The sequence below is a fragment of the Nanorana parkeri genome, unplaced genomic scaffold (assembly GCF_000935625.1).
Source record: "Nanorana parkeri isolate BGI_ZX_2015 unplaced genomic scaffold, ASM93562v1 scaffold74, whole genome shotgun sequence".
NCBI lineage: Eukaryota > Metazoa > Chordata > Amphibia > Anura > Dicroglossidae > Nanorana > Nanorana parkeri.
Genome location: NW_017306342.1, coordinates 1,623,868 through 1,648,981, shown reverse-complemented (window position 1 = coordinate 1,648,981; position 25,114 = coordinate 1,623,868). Strand labels below are relative to the sequence as shown.

At 42.0% G+C, this 25,114-nt stretch overlaps 1 protein-coding gene across 1 annotated transcript in view; it reads right to left on the bottom strand.

Moving 5' to 3' along the window:
* HOMER2 (homer scaffolding protein 2) overlaps nucleotides 1-25,114 on the bottom strand; it is a 129,725-nt gene that overhangs the window by 82,456 nt on the left and 22,155 nt on the right. Inside the window, exon 2 of the mRNA XM_018576682.1 lies at nucleotides 13,531-13,687. Within this exon, the coding sequence (XP_018432184.1) occupies nucleotides 13,531-13,687 (157 nt within the window). The remainder of the gene's footprint in view (nucleotides 1-13,530; nucleotides 13,688-25,114) is intronic.

Genomic DNA, 25,114 nt, shown 5'->3' with positions numbered 1-25,114 from the left:
GCCCGCCGTTGTCTCGCTGATCCCGGGCACCGCTGTGCCCGGTGCGAGGCGCCCCTGAAACGCGTAGACCTTCCGAACTCACAGGGGCAGAGGACTTTGATCTGTTTCATCCCGTGAGACTCCCGCTGTCAGAGATTTATATTGCATCGTCTCTTACATACTTTTTATTGACCGACCTTTTTGTAAGTATAATTTCAGCTGTGTGCCGTACAAATAAATAACCCTTTACACTATGGAGGCGCTCTGTTTTGTTTTTTGGGTCTTGAAGACGCCTGATGTCTCCATAAAGAGGACCTGTCACATATTTTGCTATCACATAGGGGGTTTTATTAGCCGATAGTGTTATCAATCACTGATAACACTAAACTGATGAGCGGTAAAAGCTTTTAAAGTGTCGCGTATGGCCAATTTTGGGCATGGTAGTTTTCAGCAATGTCGCGGGTGCGCGCACTTTTAAAGCTTGACATGTTTGGTGTCTATTTACCCGACGTGACCCCGACTTTTATATTTTACCAAAAAACTGGGTAATAATAAACGATGTAAAAAAACCCCCAAACATTCAGTAATTTTTCCTAATTATATTAAAAAATAAAACCCATAGTGGTGATGAAATACCACCAAAAGAAAGCTCTATCTGTCCCCAAAAAAATGGTATAAAATTAATTTCAGTACAGCGTTGCATGACGGAATAAATGTCAGTCAAAGTACCGCAGCGCTGAATACTGAAAAATGGCCTGGCCAGGAAGGGGGTCTAAACACCTGGTCCTGAAGTGGTTAAAGAAATTCTAAATAGGAGTGAGGTATCGAGCCACAAAAATCAAGCTTAACACATTGTTAATGTGATATTAAACCCTTGGCTTTTTTTGTTCACAACAGGGGATCAGGAGTTACCCAATGCCCCACTTAATATATTCTTCAGGAATCCGACCACAGCCCTCCCCTCCAGTTTACAGGTTTCTCCTTTGCCTAGCAGGTTGCCAAGGATACACCCGTGCATGCATGGTCCAGGCCCTCACCTGAGCCAAGTGGTGTACATCCACTGAAACACACAGCGCTTGGCAATCCATACATGCTCCCGCCTCCTCATAATAATTTGAAAAGAAGAAGCTACAGCAGCCTATCGTTGTCCTGTCCTCACTTCCTTCGGGATCCCTCCTCCACAACCCCCAGAACTTCGAGGGAAGCAGCGCATACGGCCTTGGAGCTGGCGGCAGTGAACACGGATGGAAGGAAAGTGTTTTGAGTTGGGGCATGCAAAAGTACTGGAGCATTTTTTACATGAATGCAGGAAATGCAATCAGGTAAAAAAAAAAAAAAAAAAAAAAACACGCTGTGCCTTTAGTATTACGTAAGATGTCAAACTCACATTTCCTACATAAAATAGACGAAGGCTGACTCCAACAGTGGCCGACTGCTTGCTTTTAGTATTCTCATATGGCATATGTACAAAAAAGGCTGTGTTGTGCTATGTTTAATATATGCTAGCAGCAGGAAAGTATAAATCAATCCCCAATTGTTGGCTCGCTGAAGAGATTTTGATATCTTTTTAAGAATACTTGATTCTTGAACATGATGTCATGCAGCAAATGAGAATATTGGTGACCCCTTCTTTTTGAATTTACATAACTTTAAAAGGCTGAGCTCCAAAGCATGCAGCCTGTACTCAATTCCCTAGATATAAATATGAGAGGCATTGTACCTTGGCTTATGGTTTTGTATAATGGTTCCTATGGTTTCAGCACACAGTCGTCGCCTCACCCCGTTGGCCCCCACCAGGGGCAGCAAGCTTGGTGGGGTGGTGAACTTCAATTTTTTTTAAATATAGATCTGAATGCTTTTGAGCTTATCTTTTCTCTACCTTAGTAGAAGCAGTGGTACCTGCTGTGTTTCGAGAAAGCCATCGTTTTCGCAGAGATTTAATGGTCCACATTATTCAGAATCCTTGTGGCAGACAGTGTCACTTGTAAACAGCTTACATTGTTTTTTTACCTTTATCAAATAAAATGTTTGATTTACACTGTGCCTGGAGACTAAAAGAGACATGGCATGTTACAGGATTGAATTCCTTAGTGGCAGCATCCGACCCAGCAATACCCTTGGCACAGGCAGTAATTTTACCTGTTTTTGTACATAAGAGACATGCAAAAGAACAGAGAAGACAGCGCCTTCTCCTCGTGTAAGATCGTTTATTGTGAATTAAAAAGGAGAAAAGGGATAAAAGCTACTCACATGTTGCAAGTGGCAATGAGCATTATAACAGTTCTGCAGCCAAGCTAACACGTTTCAGGGATAATCACCCCTTTCTCAGAGCTAGGTTACCAGAGACTTCAAGCCAGATATATACATATGCCACTAAATAGAGGTAGAACAATACACCAATAGAAAATCCAGTAAAGAAAAACACTTTCCTCCCACATTTTGTGTAAAACCAATAGTAGGTCAGGACAGAAAGATATTGTAATAGGAACATGTGAATGGTGGAACCATGCCATGAGGACACCATCAGAAGTTTGAAACCACTGCCATGACAGCCTGCTTTTTCCCGGTCTTACACAGCAGAGGAGACAGAGCGTCCAGGTTGGGGCTCGGACTGGGGCGGGCCACTAGGTGGAGCTGTTGGAAACTCACAACTAATACCCATACTGCTAGGAAACAGAAGCATGGGGACAGGTCATGGGCAGGAGCTCAGGGGAGCCCTTCTGTACCAAGCAGGGCGGCCGGTCAAGACAGTGCCAACAAGGGGCAGTGTCAAGCGACATGCTCAGTGGCTGTAGCGGGAGGGGCTGAAAAGGTGATGCCAGATGATGCACTGGAGAAAGAAACTTCGCTGGAGAGAACCGGATATGACATCTGGAAGAGGGAGGGAGGCCAGCCTCAGAGAGCATAGCATCCCATTGTCCTGGATACAGTGAACAAGGGGTGATCATCCCAAAAACGCATTAGCCTGGCTGTGGCACTGTGTTGATACATTGCCACATTTGAGTAGCTTTTATCCCTTTGCTCTTTTTAAATTTACAGTAAATGAGATTACACAAGGAAGATGCGCCGTCTTCGGTGTTCATTTGCATTTTTCAAGAGGAGTTTTCCCAGCAGAACGCAGTCTCCCCTGCATCGTGTAAAGTTTTAAACTTATGGATGAGCTTACAGCCCTGGCCCTCTGAGCGCTTAGAATATCGCTGTTCTTGCACATAAGAAAACAGCTGCCTAACTTAACATTTGTAAACGGTCTCGCCCTTTTTTACTCATTTTACCACTGTACTACTGCCATGAGGGTGAAGGATCAAATAATTTGATCACACACCTTTACAATACAAGCCAGTGAACTTGTTCAAACAGTGTATGGACTGGCACCTATACCAAGGCTAGTAAAGTAATAAGAACATTGTATTGTCCCGTCATTGATGTGGAATCTCTTCAGCAACAACATTTTGGAAATAGGAGCTCAGTTTAAAATCAGCTAAATATATTCCAGGTGCATAAAAACAAAAGATGTTCAATGGCTTAGGCATTTGGACCTATGCGTGTGCAAAGAGGTGCATTTTGTAGCATTAGGCAGGTGCGTTGTGTCAACCTTTGTGCATCAATGTGTTTTGCTGCACATTTCCCCAAGAGATTTTAAATTAATATTTGGAGAGGATAGTGTTAACCACCATCAACCGAGGCTTTTTAATACCCCTTGCCACTGGAACCAAAATAATGTTACATGCACTTTGATGCATTGTTATTGACTTCTCTGGGCCTCCCATTGCATTGAACCACAGAAATGAAAATGTATGCAAAGGACAACATGACATTTTAAAATTTAATTTTAAATGTGCCCATACACTGGCCGAATTTCGGCTGGTTTTTAATGTACTGGCCCACATTTGCAGTGTGTGGGGCTGTTGGCTCCCTTTCAGCCGGCATTCCTCGATCAGCTGATCGAAGGAGCCAGCTGGAAAAATCACTGTACGATCAGAGCCGGCAGCCAACTACCTGCACGCTCTGATCACAAATTCCTGTCAGAATACAATGCAAACAGCGACAATTCCTCAATTTTATTCAGCCCGTGGGTTGAACGAAACAAATTGGTAGGTGCATGGCCAGCCTAAAGGTGCCCATACACTGCACGATTATCATACGATAATCGTATGCGATCGGTTTTTCGTACGATAATCGAGCAGTGTGAACGGAGACGTGCAACCGTTTCTACTGTACGGTCGCACGTCTTCTGTCGAACCAGCATGTTCGAAAACCAGCCGGGAATCGTACGATTCTCGGCTGGTTAGAACGGTGCTCGGAAGACAAATGCCGAACGGGCCGGTGTGCGCACGCGCACACTGCCCGTTCAGCATTGCGGTCATCGGAAGCCCGCCCCTCAGGGGGGCGGGCTTGCGATGATCGAGAGTGCGATCTGCCTGTCCAAGATAGGCAGATCGTACGTTTTTTTAATCCCTGTACAACCATCGCAAGACTAAAGTCTTGCGATGGTTGTAGAGTGTATGGCCACCTTTAGACCAAGTTCACACAAGTGTTGATCATTAAGCAAATGATGAATGCTGAATTACGCACCAGTAGCATTAAAAAGGAGTTTCAGACATGTTTAAGTCTCATCAAAAATGCCCTCTTTAAAAGGGAACTTTATTTCTATCTTTGAAATGACAACAAAGACACGTTTAGAAGAAAGTTTAGTAATGGTAATATGCAAACAGATTTATAGAGAATTGCAGGCTTTTTATACTTTGCATAACTTATTTTTCTTCTCACAGTGGCCATTTTTACTAAGAGCAGATTAATCCATCTACCTTTACTCCCTGGAACTCTGGCACATGTGTTTTAGACATGTGACCATGTACATAATCACAGGGGAGGAAAATGTCTTTGCCTGAGATCTCATGAGATTACAGATGAGATTTCCCAGAAATGCACTTTGTGGTAACCTTCCCAGGATGCAAAACTTGGGCACAGGCTGCATCAGGAATGCCCAAGATGGCCAGGAAGCGGAAAAATAGCAATTGTAAGTAAAAGAAAAATATGTTTAACGAATTTAAGATGATTTCTGATTGCCATGCAGAGCTACATGCTGATGTGATTTTTAGTGAAAGAGGGTAAAGGTCTGCTTAAATTGTTGAAAAAAAAAAAAAAAGGGAGGTGATGTAGAAGAAGTGACCAGTCGGGTCGCGTGCTCTGTAAACTCTTTCTAACCACGTCACCTACACTGTAAAACACTATATGCGTGAAGACGCACTTCCATTGACATGAATGGAGGCAGTTGACAAGCAGCACCACCTGCCAAACTTGGCATGCATGGTCAACTTTAATACACAGCGATGCAAATGCAACACACTTTTTACAGGTGTACTACACTGTCAGCTGTCCTAGGACGCTAGTTTGTGTCCTCCCATTACCCTAAGGAGAACTATGGGGAAAAACACTGACCCCATAGTTCTCCTTTAAGCTTTATAACCAAGCATAGCTAAAGGGTTGCAGAGATTTAAAACTGTGGATGAACTGCCTGTTCCTACCGCCTGGGTGAATAAGGCCCATTGGAAAATCAATGAAAGGCAAAATAATTCTCAGGAAAGCACCAAAATATCATCTAAACTGAAAATTACTATCCATGTGCTTCATTTTAATCAGAGCCAGGAGAATGGGGTAGGTCTGCCTTTAAGAACATCAGCAAAATGAACCAGTGGCAATCAGTCTGATCCTGGTAGTAAGTCTGATTACTGCATAAGTGGCAGAAAGCATCAGATTAAGTACCTCACTATCATGTGAAAGGAGAATTGAATTGCGTAGTTGTCATCAGAAGCCTGAGAGACATGCAAGTCATTCCTGAAATGTGTAAATCCCATCTCTGGATCAATGCAGGGATCCAGGCACATTAGAAAGTGTTAGTCAAGCTTGAGGGTGTTCACGATTGGAATGACTGCAATAATGGAAAAAAAAAAAAAAGAGTCCTGAGCCTCATCTATGCAGCAACAGGCTATTTCTGCATAAATCACACTAGTGACTCATTGCTTAGTGAGTCACCAGCAATTTTTAAATGAAAAAGGATAATTCACTACATTGTTATGTCATCTTCTACAAGAAATGACTATGCACAATTTAATAGAAAAAAAATCTAACAAAAAAAAAAAAAAAGGAGAATGCAGAATGTCCGTGGGACACCATTGGTAATGTAAAGGCAACGCAAGAATCATGGAATTTCTATATTTTTATAAGCAAAATTATGATATTTATGCTATATGAAAAAAAAAATGAATGAACGTGTTAAAGAATAAGTGCACTTTCAGACAAAAAGCACTTCATGCTCCCCGCCTCTTCCTGACCAAGCGGATCCCAGGCTGACCCACCACAAATGTATACTTATGGAGATCCGACAACCATGACCTCCTGCGCTGAAAGCCATCACTCTTAGCCACATGTGTGCAGTGTTCAGCAGAGTCCCATTATTCATGGAGCTCGTGATTAGTAAGGAGGTAGATGAGCCCCATAGAAGAAGTCTATAAGGCTCAACTGTGCAGGCATAGAGGACATGAGTCACAGGATGTTAAATAACACATGAGGCCACAGAGATGCGGCTGTGGCACCCTCTCGTTGACTTTAATGGGTACAGCGGCTACATCTCAACAGGGACATCCAAAATTCCTTCCACAAGACTTCCAGAATATGGCATGTTTCCCCGTGAACTATTCAGGCACCATCAAATGGGAAATCAGCCACAATTCATGGAACACCTAGCAACCTCTGGAGGTACACTGGTTTGAAAAAAAGGGGAGGGGGGGGTACTAACATGCTTTAACTGCTGAGGGCACTCAGCCCTGACATCTGAAGCCCTACATTGTGTCAAGCTGACCACTTCAGTTCACACAGGCTCTCCATACATTTGCAGGATGCCTTTGTACCTATACCTGCACACTACAAATGTGGGTAAAAGTGATCAATTTCTGCATCCTCAAAATATTTATACAAAATGGGGATCGGTAACCGAAGGAGAAACAGTAGCTCAGTTTATAAAAGAGCACGGCAGTACATCTGTACACGACGTGTCAACATTACAATACACAAATGATCTAAACTATGCACTAGATGAAGCCAGTGTATAATAAGGCAGGGGGGTCAGTGTATGCTTATAACAGACTTTAAAGAAATGGACTCTTTGAAGAGTGTGAAACCTTTAATTGGACCAACATGAAAGGGATTCATGGCTGCCATTTTACATGAGCTTTAGACACCACTGAAGGTATTTTCCACAGATGGACAGAACAGAAAGGGAGATCTTCATGATTTTAACATCTGAAGAGATTTTTTTTTTTTTTTAAACCATAAAGGATTCTAGATAAAGCTGCATGAAGATGAGTGTATCATTACAGCAACCCACAAAAAAGGGACAAAACAGCAAAATAAAACAATTATTTCTGAATTATGTAAAGACAATCTTGGCTCTGGATTTCATCCCTGTACATTATCCTGCAGGTTACAAAACAGTATGGATTTAGAAATGCGGTCATTTAAAATCAACCAAAAAAGAGAAAAAAGAGTTTAAGGAACATAATACACAAAGCATACATAAATTGCCTGTAAAGCTCTTGACAGGTATACACACAAACTGCTTGCCATAACCTCACAGCGGGGAGGAAATCTCATCTGCCAGCTACTTTATACAAATTCCAATGTAGTGCATGTGAAAATAGGGCAGGCTGCATTTTATCACAGCGCATTTATTGCAGCCCAACGCACACAACACCATGGGGGGGGGGGAATTCATAAAAACTGGAGCAGACAGAATATGGAGCAGTTGGCCATGGCAACCAATCAGTTTCTCCATTAAATTGTCAAAGCTTAAATTAACAAAAAGAAAAAAGAAGTCTATTAGTTGCCATGGGCAACTGCTCAAGGATTGTCTGCTCTAGTTTTATGAATCCCCACAATGTGTTGTGTTGCGCTATGTTGCAGTACGCATGCGTTTGAGGTGTAGGTGTTAAATAGGTGTTCACCATTTAGTTGCCTTTAAGGCGTTTAAAAAAAAAAAAAGTCTGTTCAATTGTCTTACAGTTAATGGGTCACGATGGTCGTTTTGACAAAAAAAAAAAGTGATGGAAAGATTTTTTAACAAACTAAAAATTCTAACTGTGAATTAGATTTTCGTTCAGGAAACTCCACACATTCCAAAATCAAATGTTAAAAAAAAAAAAATCAAGCCAAATTGTAAATGACAGTCTGATGGCATTACTGAATGTTCCAACAAGATTTTTCATATGAAATTTCATATAAAATCTATCAGTGTATGGTCAGCTTTAGGGTGGCTCCACTTACTCACTGTACTGCATCTCTGGAGAAGCAGCGTTGTCACCTAAGGACAGGACTGAAGAACACTTCCACCTCTCTTCCTGTCCAGAATATAGGAATGAAGGGTGAAGGTTTTCTGATAATTGTTTTAGATAGCACAGCAGAGTGCACAGAACAGCACTAGATTTATGGTAGGATCAAAAAAAGGTATTTTTGGTACTTGAATGGAAACAGAAAACTTTTCATGGTAATGCAACAGACCAAAACGAGAAAATTAGAAGTGTATCGATAGGATACACTTTAAAAAGGAATCACTTGTAGGCTGCCACTGCTGACCTAATCTTCTGAAAATGCTAAACAAATCCGGTGGGTTCAATTGTTTTTCAGTCACTGTACTAAGTCACTAAGTAGTCAGAGTAGATATTCTGACTCCACTTGCTGCCCACTTGTACCAGGTAGGTGATCCAGACATGTTGAATCCATAGACACGCTGGCAGCTAGCATATCAAGGAAAAGGTTAGCAAATGGCAGCCAAATATATATAGTTTCTTTCAAAGGAGAAGTAACTTCACAGAAAGCGTACTTGGTGTGCCTAAAGGTGCCCATAGACTGTGCCATTATTGCGGGAAATCCGCGATCGTACGATAATCGCAAAGTGTATGGAAGGCGTGCGACCGGTTTTACTTTTGTCTAAGGAGCATGTTCGAAAACCAGCCGAAAATCTTACGATTTTCGGCTGGTTTGTGGCATGCTCAGGAGACAAATGCCGAACGGGCCGGTGTGCGCACACACACACTGCCCTTCAGCATTGCGGTCATTGGAAGCCCGCCCCTCTTGCGATGATTGCAAGTATGATCTGCCTGTCCAAGATGGGCAGATCGTACGTTTTTATAATTACTTTACAACCATCGCAAGACTAAGGTCTTGCGATGGTTGTAAAGTGTATGGCCACCTTAACACTAACCTTTAACCCCTTCGTGACTGACGACGTACAGTGTACGTCGCCAGCATCGGGGCTGTTTAAACAGACTCCCGGCGACTTTTGCCGCCGGGAGTCTGTTTAAACTTGTAGAGCCGACTGTCGGCTTTACAACAGAAGCGATCCTGGCGACTTACCTGTCGCCAGATCGCTTCTGCGTCCCGAAGAAGGGGCCGCCCCCCCCGCCGGACACCCCCGCCGTGCTTCCCGGGCTCCGTTGCCCCTCCTACGGGCCCGGGACCGGCGATCTTTGTGTCCGCGGGGAGCTGGGGAGGAGGTCGACGAACTTCCGTTCATCGATCCCCTCCCCGTTCTATGGGACCGGGAGCGATGCAGATTGCATCACTTCCAGTCCCTGGGCTGTCAGTTCTGGGCTCCAGATTGTCCACTTTTAGTGCTATAGCTTTCACATCTGACTTGTCCTATAGTGATTGAAGGATAATGCTGGGTATACACAGTTGGATTTTTGATGAACTTTTGTATGAATAAAATCTTGTCAGATAATACGATAATGCCCTCAGAGACCTGATATCTGTTTGATATGCACATTCGATTTTGAAATGAATAGGAGTTTCTCTAATAAAACCCCATTCTTTGTTAAAATTTCGTTTGTGCACGAAAAAACATTTCCATCCTGCTCCCTCAATTTTTTATTTTGTCACAGCAGTCGAAAACACTCATTGATTTGACCCCATTAACTATGAGAATCAAATGAACATTCTGAAAAAAACTAATTTTTTTTAGTTTGAACACCAACTAACTAAATTAAAATTCTACTGCTGTATGGCCAGCTTAAGATGGAGTCTAGGTAATTTTTTATTTTAAAAAACACACTATAATGTCCCCCACTGGGATCATCTGTCAGTCTGACAGCGGAATCCCTGATCTGAAAGCAGGAACTACAGACAGGTGATTCAAATGAAACTTAGTAACACTTTATTAGGTTACCATTGTAGCTGCCTGTGAAATGAGATCACAGATGCTAGCTGCAGTGAAAACCAAAAGCAAGGGCCCGTCTGCTGCGTTTTCCTGTTCAGGCTAATGTCAACAGTGTACGGGTGGCAGGGGAACGGTGCTTTGCGCGGTTTCAACACATCGCATGGAGGTTTTTTGTTTTTAAACTTTACTGATTTTACTGAAGTGTCACAAAATGAAAAACACTTAAAAAGGTCATGTACTGCAGTTGTGTTGGTGACTTTAGGCAAGCCCTGGTGTGTTGCAGAAAAGTGCAGTATGTCTGCGGTTTAAACACTCTGCACATAGAGCACATAGAAATCACTTGTTTTTTTGTGTGCACATGTGGAGACCTGTGCTATTCTTGTGCAGGTCACTGCACAGTGTGTTAACAAGCCCTAAGGGCTAACACAAGATGTGCTTTATGTGCATGTTATGTGAGAAACGTCACCAGCACACCAAAAATCCTTTTGAGGATCACCATATGTTCATTTATTTTTAACTATGTCAAGTAAAACTAGCGCTTTCGGGGCCGCACAGGGTCCCTTCATCAATGCTTCGTCAATGCAAAGCCTGATAAAGGGACCCTGTGCAGCCCCGAAAGCGCTAGTTTTACTTGAGATGGTTCTAAATAAATGAACATTTGGTGAGCCTCAAAAGGATTTTTGGTGTGCTTGTGACATTTCTCACACGATTTGCAACAAGCAGCGCCATCCGCAGTCATTCCAAGCACCCTTCCCTGAAAGCTGGGACATCCGGTAAGGAGTGTGACAAGCCTTCTCTATCTTATGTGCATTTTACACGCATTTTCTTTCCTGTGGTAAAGGACGTTTGGTTTGAAAAATGTAATGTTTAACAGGCATAATGGGGGGAATTTCTCAAAGGGTTGGCGACTGTTTCTTGCAGTCGCACCTTGTAAACTAATGCTAAAGGAGAGCAAATGATTGGACGCAAATGCAGAACATTTTCCTCCACCGCTGCGACACAGTGACTGGTATGTGAAAGGGTTAAAGAGAGTCAGATGTTATGCCTTGGTAGTTTAGGGGAGCCGTGAAATGTGCACTGGCACACAGCAACAGGCGATATTGCTGGTTTTTGCTTCTTCCTATTGTAACAGTTGCAGAGACTGGATTAAAGAGGTCATTCATAGATCAAAAGGATACAAAGTAGAAGAATCTTGCCTGTTTGCAATGTCTCCCCCATCCAGAGGCGTAACTAGAACCTTCAGGGCCCCCCCTACCCCTAACCGCCATGGCACCATGTAGTTAACAGAAAGGCGGACGTGGTCCCCAGCAAGAGCGGGACCTCAGGCAGCCGCTTGTGCTGGTGTTCTGTCGAGAACGCCGACCCAGTATCTGTGCTTGCGGACAGACAGGATTAATGAGGAAAGCGGCATTTATTTACAAAGTATTCGTTTGTAATGGTTAATTGTGACCGTTAATAATATGCCATGCATGGCAGTAAATGGATGGCATATTAACGGTCACAATTAACTATTTAAACTAAAAATACTTAGTCAATAAATCCCTCTTTCCTCAATACTGGTCTGTGCGCAAGCGTAGATGCCGAGGTCGGCAAATTCAGCTACGTTAGCGTTCGACAGAACACCGGTATCTGCGTTTAGTATCAGGGCATTTTCACGAGCATGAGTACTTGTGAAAATGCCCAGTATTGGCACTGATGCATCCCTACTTAAAAATATAATGTATCACAGCAGAATGTGCTACCTGGCGGTGCCTGCAGCACATTCTGCTGAGCAAGTGGCAGCCGTACATGCTGCGGGTGTCAGAGCAGCGGGGAAGGAGCGGCACCATCTCAGTGGGGGGACCTCTTCTTCCTCTCTTTGCCTCGCCCAACAGGCAGAACGCCAGGGCCCAGTCGCAATTGTGACCGCTGCCACCCTGGTAGTGCCCCCATCTTATTTATACAGTATGTCCATTATTTGTTTGTCCTCCACATCAGAAATCCTCCCGTCTGTTGTGCCTCTGCCTCTCAAATCATCTCTCCGCTGCTTCACACTCTTTCAGAAAACTTTTTACTCTTATGTAACCCCCATCTTCCAAATCTCTCTCCCATCCGGATTAATTTCTCCGTTTGTTGTCCCCTCCTCCCCAGTCTCACTAACTGTCTCTCATAAACCACTCTAAGCAGCCGCACTTCTAAAAGCTCTGTGCGACCAAAATGAACGCGTGACCTGCTGTTCTACAAAAAATTCATGAACCCACACAACACTAGATTAATGATTAATTATACACTGGCCATATTATGTGTTGCGACGGGTTTATGGTCACAGAATATATGGCTACAATGATAAATTACACACACACACTTCTAGTGTGTTTTCTATGCATTGACTTTGATTATAATGCAACATGTGTTTTTACAACTCGCACAAAAGATGCAGCCAGGAGGATTTAAAAAAAATAAAAAATGCCACACACTGCCCTCTAATGCAACGCACTGATAGAATATGTCATCTGAATTTAATTTGATTTTAGGGTTCTTGAACTCATGCACCGGCTTCCATACACCTGCTTCCATACACCACCAATGCTTGAGTAATACAGCTGGCAGAGACCCACAGGAGCAGAGTCCAGCCTCACAGTAAAGTCAAAGGCTGTCTGCTGTTGGTAGGTATATGCTGGTGCTGCGTAAACCCGCACATGCACACGTACATAAAGTCTCAGACACAGATTTTAGGTCTGTGCACATGCATGGGTTTACGCAGTGACAGCTTATACCCAATAAGAACAGCATATATATTGGACTTTAGTGTGAGGCCGTTCACTGCACCAGGTGCTCCCTGTAACCGGGAATAAGTTGGCTTTTACAGTTTACAGAAGATCGGTACCAATGTAGAAGAACCCTTAGCATGATATGATTCTGCATTGTTGTAAAGCACATGTAAACGAACCAAATACATTTCCTTTCTCTCCTTAGCTACTTGATATCCTAGACATAGCTCTAAACTGCTTTAGGCCCAAACAGAACAGTACCCTTAGATCCTCAGATTTTAAAATGCGAAAAACCTTCATACAGAGAGAAACCTCCACGCAGCAAAATGTGTACAAATGTAAAGATACAGTTTTTGATTTAGTCTTGACACACACTGCTTTAGGGGTTCAACCTGCTAATTACTAAAGATAGCTTGCAGCATACATTTATTTTATTATTGCTCTTGATACACCTGTGTCTTAATTCAGCCTAGAGGAATTCAAATAGAATTAGAAGCAGGTATCCCGATTTCACATCTGAATAGCAAGTAGCATAGAGAGATGTTTCAGTAAGAGAACGGTTTATCATTGTCACAGTAAAGAGGTACACACCTTGGTCCCATCAACACTGATAATCCGGTAGCTGTTCCTTGTGCTGTCATAGAAGTAGGAGACAGTTACTGCTTGTTTGCTTGCAGGGACCCAGTTCTTCTTGGTGCTGGGATCTATTTGGAAGACGTGTGCTCTTGTGGTGAAGATGGGTTGCTCCCTATGAACAAGAAAACAATATTAGTGGTATATATCATGTAGACAAGTCTTTAAAGTGGACCTTTACTGCCCAAATGCTTTTGTGGTTGACTGCGGCCACACCCCTGACCCTTTTTCCTCCTAGCCAATCACAAAATAGAGCCTGGGGCCCTTTATTTTGTTATTGGACCAGGAGGAGAGGGGTGTCAGGAATGCAACCACAGCACTGTGTTTTATGAGACCCACAGCGCCTGCCTCCTGAGCAGCCAAGTAGTACAGTGGAAGGTGTGTAAATCACGTGAGTGAAGAACACAATTTTCAGGACCCTAGAGGTAGTCTGGATCATCAGACCTGTAAAAGGTCTGCCCAACTCCCACTACCAATTATATATTTGAAACGATCTTCTTGCCAAGATAACAATTCCAAGGCTGCATTTCTTTGGGTGCTGCCTAATCCTATTAAAGTTTATGTAAAGACAACATTTCGTATAGAGTAGGGAATGAATAAAACCCCGGTCAGGTTTTTTTTCTGTAATCCATCTATGTCCTAATAGAGGATTGCTCTTCACTCCCTGTCCTGTAGACACAACAGAAAAGTGAGGAACGTTCTCGTCACCAGCACAAGTGTTCCCGTTGAAAGATTATTATTATTATGGATTTATATAGCGTCAACAGTTTGTGCAACACTTTACAATATAAGGAAGACATTGCAGTTACAATACAATTAAAAGACAAAATAGTTAGAAGGGCCCTACCCATGAGAGCTTACAATCTAAAAGGGAGAAGATTCCTTCTCTTTCTTTTCTGGTCACAAATTTGGATTTTCCTTGAGTTTTGATTGCATTTTGTCTTGATGACAAACAGAACTTAAAACTGAAGAGGGTCCGAATCCTCATTACTTTGTACTGTTTAACCAAGTATACACAGGTAGACTGGTGCACTATATAAAACCGAAAAGGTGTATATTTACATTCTAGTGCCAACATTTACAATAGGATCTCCCCAAAGAAAGAAAAAAGTACAGACTCCAAGTGATGACTAGATCTTCCTGCAGTATTGTGCTGTTCTCATAAAATCAATACCTTAAAAAATAAAAAAAACAATTATATTCCAACATTGTGTTAAAAAGGTAGTGCAGCGATATTGCTTTAATAATTTGTGTTTTCTGTCAGGGAAGAATTGATAGGTCTGCTAAAGTTAGAGGATACAATAAGAAAACATAAAATACATAAAACTAGATAAGAGGATTTGTCCAAAAGGTCAAAATAAGATTTCAAAGAGCACTGACAAACCGTGTAGAACACCAAAACACGCATAAAGCAGAAAATAAGTTTTACAAGAAAAGTGAATTACTGCATTCTGTGCACATCAGTTACTGACCATAGACCCAGAGTCAATTTGATATATTATCCAATAGTAGGTCAGTATGGAGATAATGATCATTATACAAGATTTATATAGCACCAACAGCTTACGCAACCACTTAAAAAGTAAGCGGAGTTTACTTTTACAATACAAGATTAGGAGGGCTCTGACCAACTATGAGCGCCTCTGGAGGACAGGGACCGATGTGAATATTCCTATAAATGTCTGCAAAATGCTGTGTAATGTCTGCTTGATATAAATATACAAAATTAGATATAAATGGCAGTGTAGAGGATTCAGACCAGGTTTAGTGATTTTATCAGGATAGTCCAAGACATGAAAATGTTTGGGGTCCATTTGAATATCTGATAATTTGCTGGTCAATGATCGAGAGTTATTTATCGCAATTCGCGCCCCCCTCCTCCCCCCCGGCCTGTTATCTGGCAAAAACAGGATTTTTTTTTAATTTGATTTATTTTTTACATTGCTGTGTCCCTGTTGGCAGAATGCACTCACGAGTTGCCACCTGAACAGGTATAAAGGGGAAATCTTCCAATGTGATTAACAAAAAAGGGATTTTCCTCACATTGGAAATCTATACTCTCACTTCCTGTTCAGTCGACAGGAAGTGAAGGGAAAGTTTTAACCCTTGCCTAGTTTATCCAGTCTAGGCTTTAAACCTACTTTGATATTCATTATAAATAATTAAAAAGGTTACATGACAGCAGTATTTCTGGGAACCCTGGCGGTCAGTCTCATCGGCTGTGTCCAACCCTGAGGTATGCCATATAACCACAGAGACTTTTGGTCACAAATTTCAATCAATTGTTCACACTAGTATTAAAAATTTCCTGCCAGCTGGATCACATGCCCAGAGTATTCAACTTTGAGTCCATATGTGATTCCCTAAGAGAATCCCTTCTGAATTTTGCCTCAAGCCCCAATGGAGAATTGCATTAACCCCTAAAACACACTGGATCTTTTATGCTCTTGGCTATACCAGTAAAACATTTTTGATGATTCTATGTTGTTTGGTGGCCCATGTTTTTTTCCCCAATAGACTTATATAAAACTTTGACTGTTATGCAAAGCTCTAAGTTTCAGGGGTCCCAGAATCAAGATCCCCAGAATTGGAAAGCATGGCTAACAAAACAGGGATTGCTGGGACCATTCCTGCTTCACAAGAGTAAAATTGGAGCAGCAGTAGGTTTCAGGATATTCACCACACCAGCACACCCTGCCAATTTTATGATTAGGGCACAGATATTGCCCTATCTGTAACAATTATGTAGTGAAGGTGAACAAGCACTAAATTATTGACTTCCTCATCACTGGTGTCCCTAGAGGTCTTTGTAGATAAACAAGAGCAGGGCTGGATAAATTCCAGGAGCCAGGTAGCCAATGCACCTTAAAAAGAACAGCTGGCTAACTTTTGAGGTTTTCTCTCATTATAGTCAGTCAATATAGCTGGCTCCTAAAAAAAAAAAAAAAAAATCCTGCTGGCTCCTAGATTGGACAGGCTGGTTCCCTTATTCCATATTCAGTCCAGCCCTGTATAAGAGCAAGTGTCACATGTAATTTAAACAACTATCCAGTTATAAAAATGTAAATGTTCTGAGCAAAGCCCTATCAAAAAACACAAACATACACAGGTTTGTAAATGGAACAAATCTTGGATCGGACATTGTTTTACACCTCAAACATTGGAGAAAGGAGAATTCCCACAGTGAAGAGAATGACAAATAAACCTTACGAATAGCCCAAACGGAGGACCAAGGAGTGTGTCGTGAAAGTGGGAAAAAAAACCATACGCAACCCTCAGTAAAGAGCCATTTCTTGTCTACATATAAAGTCCAATTCACAATAGCATGTGGCATTCGCACATTTCATTTTTTTTTCAGTTCACTTAAAGTATTACTGAACCGATTAGCTCAATCATTGCAGATTATCACACGTTTCAAAGAGCTTCAAGCGGACGATAACTGGGCTCAGAAATCATTCACACCAGGACAAGGAAAAAAAAGCTCTGTTTCCTAAAGTTTTAAGTGGGCTATACACTAAATTATTTTATTTTTTTCAACCTGCAGGCTGAGTGAAAAAAAAACCACAAAATGTTTAGCGTGGATGGACGAATCTCCCGCTGTGAGCTTTGTATTATGACATCAACGCCGGCCGCTGTTCAGAATACACAAACAGTTCTTGCAGCTAATTGACTACAAGCACTAGTTGGCTAAAGATTTTACAACAGGCTCCTTCGATCTTCTGATCAACGCCGGACAGAAGGGTGCATCCATTGAGTACATTTTGGCAAAAAACAAACAATGCATAGTATATAGCCGGCTTTAGCTCATACCAATGCAATCCATTGGAATGCACCAGGAAAAAAAAAAAAAAACAACACCACACACTATAAAAGGGCTAAAAAAAAAAAAAGGGAAGAAAGCACTGTGGTATGTTAAAAATGCATGCCAGTGTGTGCCTGTTGTACATACTAATGCATGCACTATACTGTACATAAGCCCTCAATATAGCACTTATTTCAGACAGCAGAAGAAGTGAGATAACATATTACAAATTAAAAATATGGCTTATTTTGCTCTGCATTATCCCCATTCATGTGAATGCAGAAGCATGCAGACATCGCAATCACTGAGTCAGGTACAGTCTAGTCTACGAAGGAAGATGAAAATGAAGCTTGGCATTACAAAAAATAAATAAAACGCAGAAGGCTTTATCAGTCTAAGAGCACTCAGCATTTCAGACGTTGCTTTGTTATCTATTAATGGTCTCAAAGTACATTCTGGCATTACACTGCAAAGTCAACCTTATCATGAGGCACAGGAGAGCTACAAAGCTCATAAGAGCAATTTGGTAATTAAAGACAACATCTGCATTTCCTGTAGACTAAGCTGGATTTAAAGAGAGCTGTTAATGCCAATTATTAAAGGTATGCAAGATATGAGGAAGTGAGCAAGATAAAAAAAAAAAATTTAATACGGTCAATGCCCATCAATGCCAAAATATGTAGGTGTATGCCCAGGAGATAAAATACAGTTCCATAGCTATACAAGGAATTATGTAACCTAATATGACTGCTAGTAAATTCCTCACTCTGGTTATTACATATGTAACCTAATATGACTGCTAGTAAATTCCTCACTGTGGTTATTACATAGTCAGCTTCCAGGATATCCCCACCTCCAGAACCGCTAGATTGCTTTTGTCCCTTCTGATAATAACCTATATTGATATTCTGTCTCATTGTGTCCCAAGCCCTACTCCACAAAAGCCACAGTTTCCATACACTGCACTGATGGCCAAAAAGCCTGAAACGGTTGCTTGCAGTTTGGAAATACGGTCTCTATAATACTAGGCTATATTAGCACTATACACCAGCGGTTCTGCAAGTGCATTTAGCTGTTGGTACAAAAAGCAATGATTTGCATGGCTCTGTCCCCTGTCCTGAAATGAGGGATAAGTCTCACATGTTAGCATATGTGACTTAAATATGACAGTATAAGAAGGCTTTGCTGTTCTAATCACAGATTCCTGTTTTTTGGGGGGTTTTTTAAACCACCTTTAGACCATTCACACCATAACCTGTACGGCTACACTGACTTGTTGGATCCCAAGGCCTACTCCATTGAAGCCATGGTTTCCATACACTGCATACAGCTATTTTGGGATTTTTGACCATCAGTGCAGTTTGGAATAAATGGCTCTTTAACATTAGGCTATATTTGCACTATACAACAGCGGTTCTCGATGAGCATTTGGTACTAGAGGAATAAAAGAATGAATGGCTTGTATGGCTCTGGCCACTATCCTGAAAGGAGATATCCCAAAAATAGGAGGATTATATGTGAAGAAATGAGACATACCTTTTGTTCTAAGAAAAACTTTACTGTGCTACGAATGGATTTCAAAAGAAATGCTTGTGTGCGTAACAAATATGAAGGCTGGATTTCCAGCGGTGTTGAACTACAGAAAAATGTTATTAACCCTTGCAGTTGGGCTCCCCCCGCACTGCAAGGGCCAACTGCTTGTTTTTGTCTAGGTAAAGAAAAAAAAAAGGAAGGTTATACTCCCCTGAACTATACAGCCTTTCTCTTAGCTGGCCCTTGCAGCCTCTCTCCCCCTCCTCTGCAGCGATCTAAAGTTATGGAAATCACAAAATTCTTAACACTGTGCATAGACGTGAGGAACATTCCAATGCTTCAGCGCAGAAGGCAGGAGGGAGCACTGTCATAGCTGGCTAGGAGCTTAGGGTGTATATAAAACTTTGTTATTTTTTAACCTAGACAAAAAAAGGAGCACTTAACCCTTGCAGTGAGGGGTAGCCCAACTGCAAGGGTCAATTAAAAAAAATTGGAGTTCTTCTTTAAGACAGACAACTGCAAATGTAGCCTTAATACGTCTTTAACATTTGGAACACCAATGATGGGGAAAAGGTTATTCTTTTTTATATTGTGCTTACTATGTTAGGTAATAAAAGATAACTCTGCTTCCTTTGGCAGGTAATACAGGATGCTCCTGACAACTTGTTAGCTGTAACAATGAAATGGCAGCAATTACCCTCCAGGAGCGCTCTACCCTCCAGCAGGGCTCAAAAGTTCCGCTCGCATTTGGCAAGTGGAAATAAAGAGAGGGCAAAATAAATTATTTTATATGTGGGGGGCAGAGAACAGGGGGGAGGGTATTTATTTTATATGATATGTGGGGATGTGGAGGGACGCAATGTTTACATTGCTTTATCTTAATATTGTTGTTGTTAATATTTATTTTTGTAACTTTATTCTGCCTTTAACATTTAAAAGTGTAATTTCATAAGATAATTTAAGAGGGTGGGTTTAGGGGCGGAGTTAAGGCCGAGGCAGGGTTGGGGTTAGGTGGGGCAACTGGTGGCGAGTAACTCTTAAGGCCTGGCTAGTAGCTCAGGACTTGAAATTTTGAGCCCTGGTCTTAAGCATGATGAAGGGGGACCCTGCGTGGCCCAGAAACGTTATACTGAAGTTTTGGACATCATTTTTAGTGTGCTGGTGACATTCCTGACATTTCTCTTGATCAACGTGGTGCTATCCACAGTCATTACAGCACTGTGCATCAATGAGCATTGGCTGCCCATGGCCCTGTTGCCAATTCACAGTTTTCCTTCCTTGGACCACTTTTGGTAGATCCTCACCACTGCAGACTGGGAACATCCCACAAGAGTTGGAGTTGCTCTGACCAGTCATTTAGCCATCACAATTTGGCCCTTGTCAAAGTCCCTCAAATCCTTACACTTGCCCATTTTTTTCTGCTTCTAACACATCAACTTCAGGGACAAAATGTTCACTTCCTGCCCAATATATCCTACCCACTTCCAATTGTAACAAGATAGTTAATGTTATTCACTTCACCCGTCAGTGGTCATAATGTTATGGCTGATTAGCGTATACACGATCGATTTTATTATTAAGAATTTGCATTTCTGTTCATTGAGTTCGGAGGTATACACATCCTGCCAGACACTATAGCCAGTTGCGGGACCTGACATCTCTGCTGCAGATAACAAAGGCTAGGTCACCTCCAAGCACCCAGTCTGTAATTGGTCAGTGAAGGCTCCTTAGATGGTTACTCCTCCGCTCACACTGCTCTCTTCTCCCATCAGCATAGCTGATTGGCTAATAGCCCCTCTGTCTCCCAGACTGAAGTGCTGGTGAACAGGGAATTGCAAGGATAAATAAGTCAAGTTCAGGTACTTACACTAGCTGCATTTAAAAAAATATAAATACATAACTGCATTAACGCATTTCAGGCTACTTCAAATGGATCGGCAATAAAGACTATGCACACATGCTGTAGTGACAATATAGCTCAGAGCCACAGTCCTGGAGCATGATGTTGAATTATCCCAGTAGAAGTACAACAGTATTTATTTCTGTGCACTGAAAAGGAAAAATAAAACCACTTTTGAATATGGGACACAGGATGCCCAGCATGCTCTACTAAAAACACACCCAGTGAAACAGGTTACTGGAATTTGGGAAAAAAAATCTCATACTATGACAGCTTATATACATCATACCCACTAAAGCATAATTACTAAATACCAACTACTGCTACATAAATTATGACAAACTCCCACTGAGCATATTCCCTGCTGCTGAAACAGAATACCAGGCTTGTTCCTATGAAGAAGCAATATAAAATATTGAATCACTAAATCTTGAGAACCAGCTTTATATATTAGGAATAACTTAGCTAGCTATTCCACACAGAGGACACGTTCTCATCTGAGCGCAACATTAATCGTGCGATCCCATGTGATTAATGCAAGCTAATGCACCTAGAACGCATGCATTACTTTTTTCCAATCTTTTGCACTACTATTGCGGCACACAGCGCTGCATTGCAGGGAGGGCGGGGAGGTGCGTTGGGGTGGCATTCAAATGACAAAAGTTGATTGAAAATGTGTCAATTGGACCAGCAGGAATCGGCCGAAGTATGAGCCGTGAATGGCAGCTTTACATTTGATCATTCATTGATGCTGAATGTGCAGGCTGGATGTTCTGCATTGTGCTGGCGTACTCTGCAACACAGGAAGAGCTGCTGCCTCATGGTAATTCTCTGCACTATGGTAACAGATATTTCAGGTCTCTCCAGATTATCCTTGTGTATATTATTCCCTCAGAGCCATCTCTACAAAAGGGCACTTTATGATGGCAGTAAAACCATCTAAAAAGCTATTCATACTTCCACCACTCGCAAAAAAATTTTTTTTTTTGAGAAACCTCTTTTATTTCACATTATATTTCTTATTTCACATCTGGCCTCTAATAGCCCGATTTATGAATTGGTAAAGGCTATTTACTGCAGAATCCCTCTGATATATATTCTAAATGGACAAAAACAAAAGCAGAAATAAAAAAAACACACACACACACCTTATAAAGTAGGGATGCACCGATACCAGTTTTTCGGTATCGAGTACCGATATTTTGTTTTCGGTACTTGCCGATGTCTGATCCTGATACCGTAAATCCCATTAAAAGTGCCCATACACTTGCCGATTATCTACGAAAATCGTGGGTGATCCCGCAATCGTACGATAATCGGCAGGTGTATGGGCAGCGTGCGACCGCTTCTACTGTAAGGTTGCACGACTTTAGTCTTCCAAACACACTGGAAAACCTGCCGAAAATCGTACGTGGGTTGGTTGCGTGCAAACGCACACTGCCCGCTCAGCACTGCAATCATCGGAAGCCCTCCCCTCAGCGGGTACAATCCGATGCGAAGCATGTTCGGCTGATCCGAAGCCACACGAAGCAAGCCGATGTACGGCTGATTTCAGCCGATGTACGGCTGAAATCAGCCGTACCAGCCTGAAGTGAATAGCCGAACAGTGTTCGGCTCACTTCACTTCTGATCGGTCATGCCCTCGGCAGCTTTGTGAATAGACCCCTAGTCTTTACTGAAAGGCAACGTGACAACGCAGAAGAGCTATTAGGCGACGCTGTTACCCCATAACAGGCATTGTCTAAAGTGATACATGAGCAAGCGGCTCGAAATATACATCCATAAATCGTGAAACTTATAGCTCATAGTAGGATGTGCAATATAAAAATCGCAATAAGTACAGCATGCCCAATTCATATACTTATATTATTATATCAATGCCCATCAATGATTGATATATACACACACAGCTATATGGCATATAGCTTTTTTAAACGCTTACATCTATCGCTTTACATCCTCTTGGGAAAAAAAGCCGGGTATTTGTGTGATATTCTGCGGTTCCTCCGGAACTTTCTGGCACCAGGAAAAACTACAAACCTTTACATTTTAAAACAGAAAAAAAGGAGAGAAGAGCAACCTTGTAAAAATGTCCACATCCCATTAAACTCTGCAGCAATAACTCCAAATATACATTCATATAGGGCTCATTCACACTTTTTGCATTTCTCTGCACCTGAGCAATGCAGGTCTCTGAAAAAGCACATAGAAAACATTTACTATGTGCTTTGTTTACATTACAATGGAGTCAATAGAAAAATGCAGCATGTCTGCATTTTTCTGCACCACACTGGAGTCCTGCCCATCCGTTTCTATGCACCACTGCAGAATATATAGAAATTCATTGTAATGTCCCTTTGTGATATTCCAATAAAGTTAAAAAAAAAGTGTAAATAGTGCCTTCCATTGTTAAACACAAGACACCCCCCACCACCAACAACACACGTGCAGGCTGTTGAATGAACACTAAGGGCCAGTGCACACCAATTACAGTGTGGTCCAGAGCGGTAGCTACCGGAACGCATTGTAAATCGCACACTAAACTCCCCTTTGTTTTAGGGTGGAGGGTGGTGTCACGGTGCATTGAAGTCAATAGCACTGCAGCCACACCTCTCCGCAGTGAGATCGGATGTGTGGCAAAACATTACCGGCATTACGGTCCAGTGTGAACACAAAAAATTGGGGCTTTTTTCTGCGTTCGCACTGGACCAGAACGCAGGTAATGTTTTGCCACTTCAACTGCACTGCGGGCAGGGGCGTGGCTGCAGTGCCAGGGAGTTCAATGCACCACCACCTGCCCCAGAAGGAAGGGGGGAGTTAAGTGCGCGATTACAATGTCGTTCCAGCAGCTACCGCTCTGGAACGCACTGTAATTTATGTGAACTGGCCCTAAAGTGCATCTCAAGCTACAAAGTTTATTTTTTTGTCTGGGGAAAAAAAAAACAGGGAAAGGTAAGCGGCCCGGTCATTTTTATTGCTGTATCACTACTTTGGCCTAGTAACCATCATCAACAGGACTATAAGTGAGTGAAAATCCAAAATTCTGAGCTGTCAACTGTCTAAGGCTTGCCATACACCTATAGATTTTCGATCGGAAATGTTCTTTGCTGCCAAGAACCCTCATTCGCTTCTAGCTCAGATAACCCATCGTCCACAGACAAATGTCAATTTTGATAATCGTTAGTTAGCAATACTAACTCACCAACATTTTTTTGGCAAATCGACAGAACGAACTTTCATTTGCACACCTGCAGTGTTCTGGCTGTGATTTTTTTCGTACGAAAACGCCACTAATACATTGATTTTCGTTCGAGTCGGAAAAAGTTTTACCGCCTCAGAGAAAATTTTAGCAGGATTACAGGAAGGAAAAAAAAAAAAAGGCGGTGTCCCATCAACTGTTCGATTTTCGTGTGAAAGACCCTTTGTAGAAGATTTCCGAAAATGGGAGAGTATATGGGCACCTTAAGACAGGATCTTCCCTGCCCCCACTTTGGAGAGCTTTCCTCTTGCTTCAAGTTGTTTCTACAGGACAGAAAAATTAGATCAGCACCCCTAAGATATTGTTTTAATTAATTGCGTTCATTTATTGATGCATAGTGTCACATAACAGATTGCCAACATTTTGGGGCCAACATTTTGGGGCCACGCAGTGTCTCATCAGGGTGACCATGAGAGGTAAAATGAACAGTACTCATATACGAGTATACAGGGACAGGAAATTGAGAAATCTTTCTGATATGACGACACAGAAGGTGGAAAAAATAACCCCACCACATACAGGGTTTTAGTAATACTCTAACATTTAAAAAATGGCTTCAGGATTTACTTAAACACTATGATTTCCCTTTACAAACTACTCTTTGTCATTAAATAATAAAGTATAAAAGCACACACACACACACACACACACCTTTTGCTGTTGGCTAGGATGCCTATTCTGGTCAGGGGCAAAGATCCAACAGTTCTTGACTGTGTCGGAGCTTGCTATCTCCTTCCCGAGGCCATTCACTTCTGCAGACTCATCACTTTACAGGACCATCTCTACGGACAATAGACATGTGTGGGAGGGATCAGGCAAGGTTTAGGACTATCAGGAGGTGCTGAAGCTTTTATCCAAATCAGAAATGGTCTGATATTCAGGCAGGGAAAGGGCACTAAAAGCTGCCAGCATCCATCATTAGGTCCCAGCACATGACACCTCTCAGCACATGGTTTTTGGCTGTCAAAGCAACAGCAGCTATCATCTTCCCCGCAGTCACACACACACACACAATTTTGTGCACTTCCCCAAAATATGAAAAGAACTT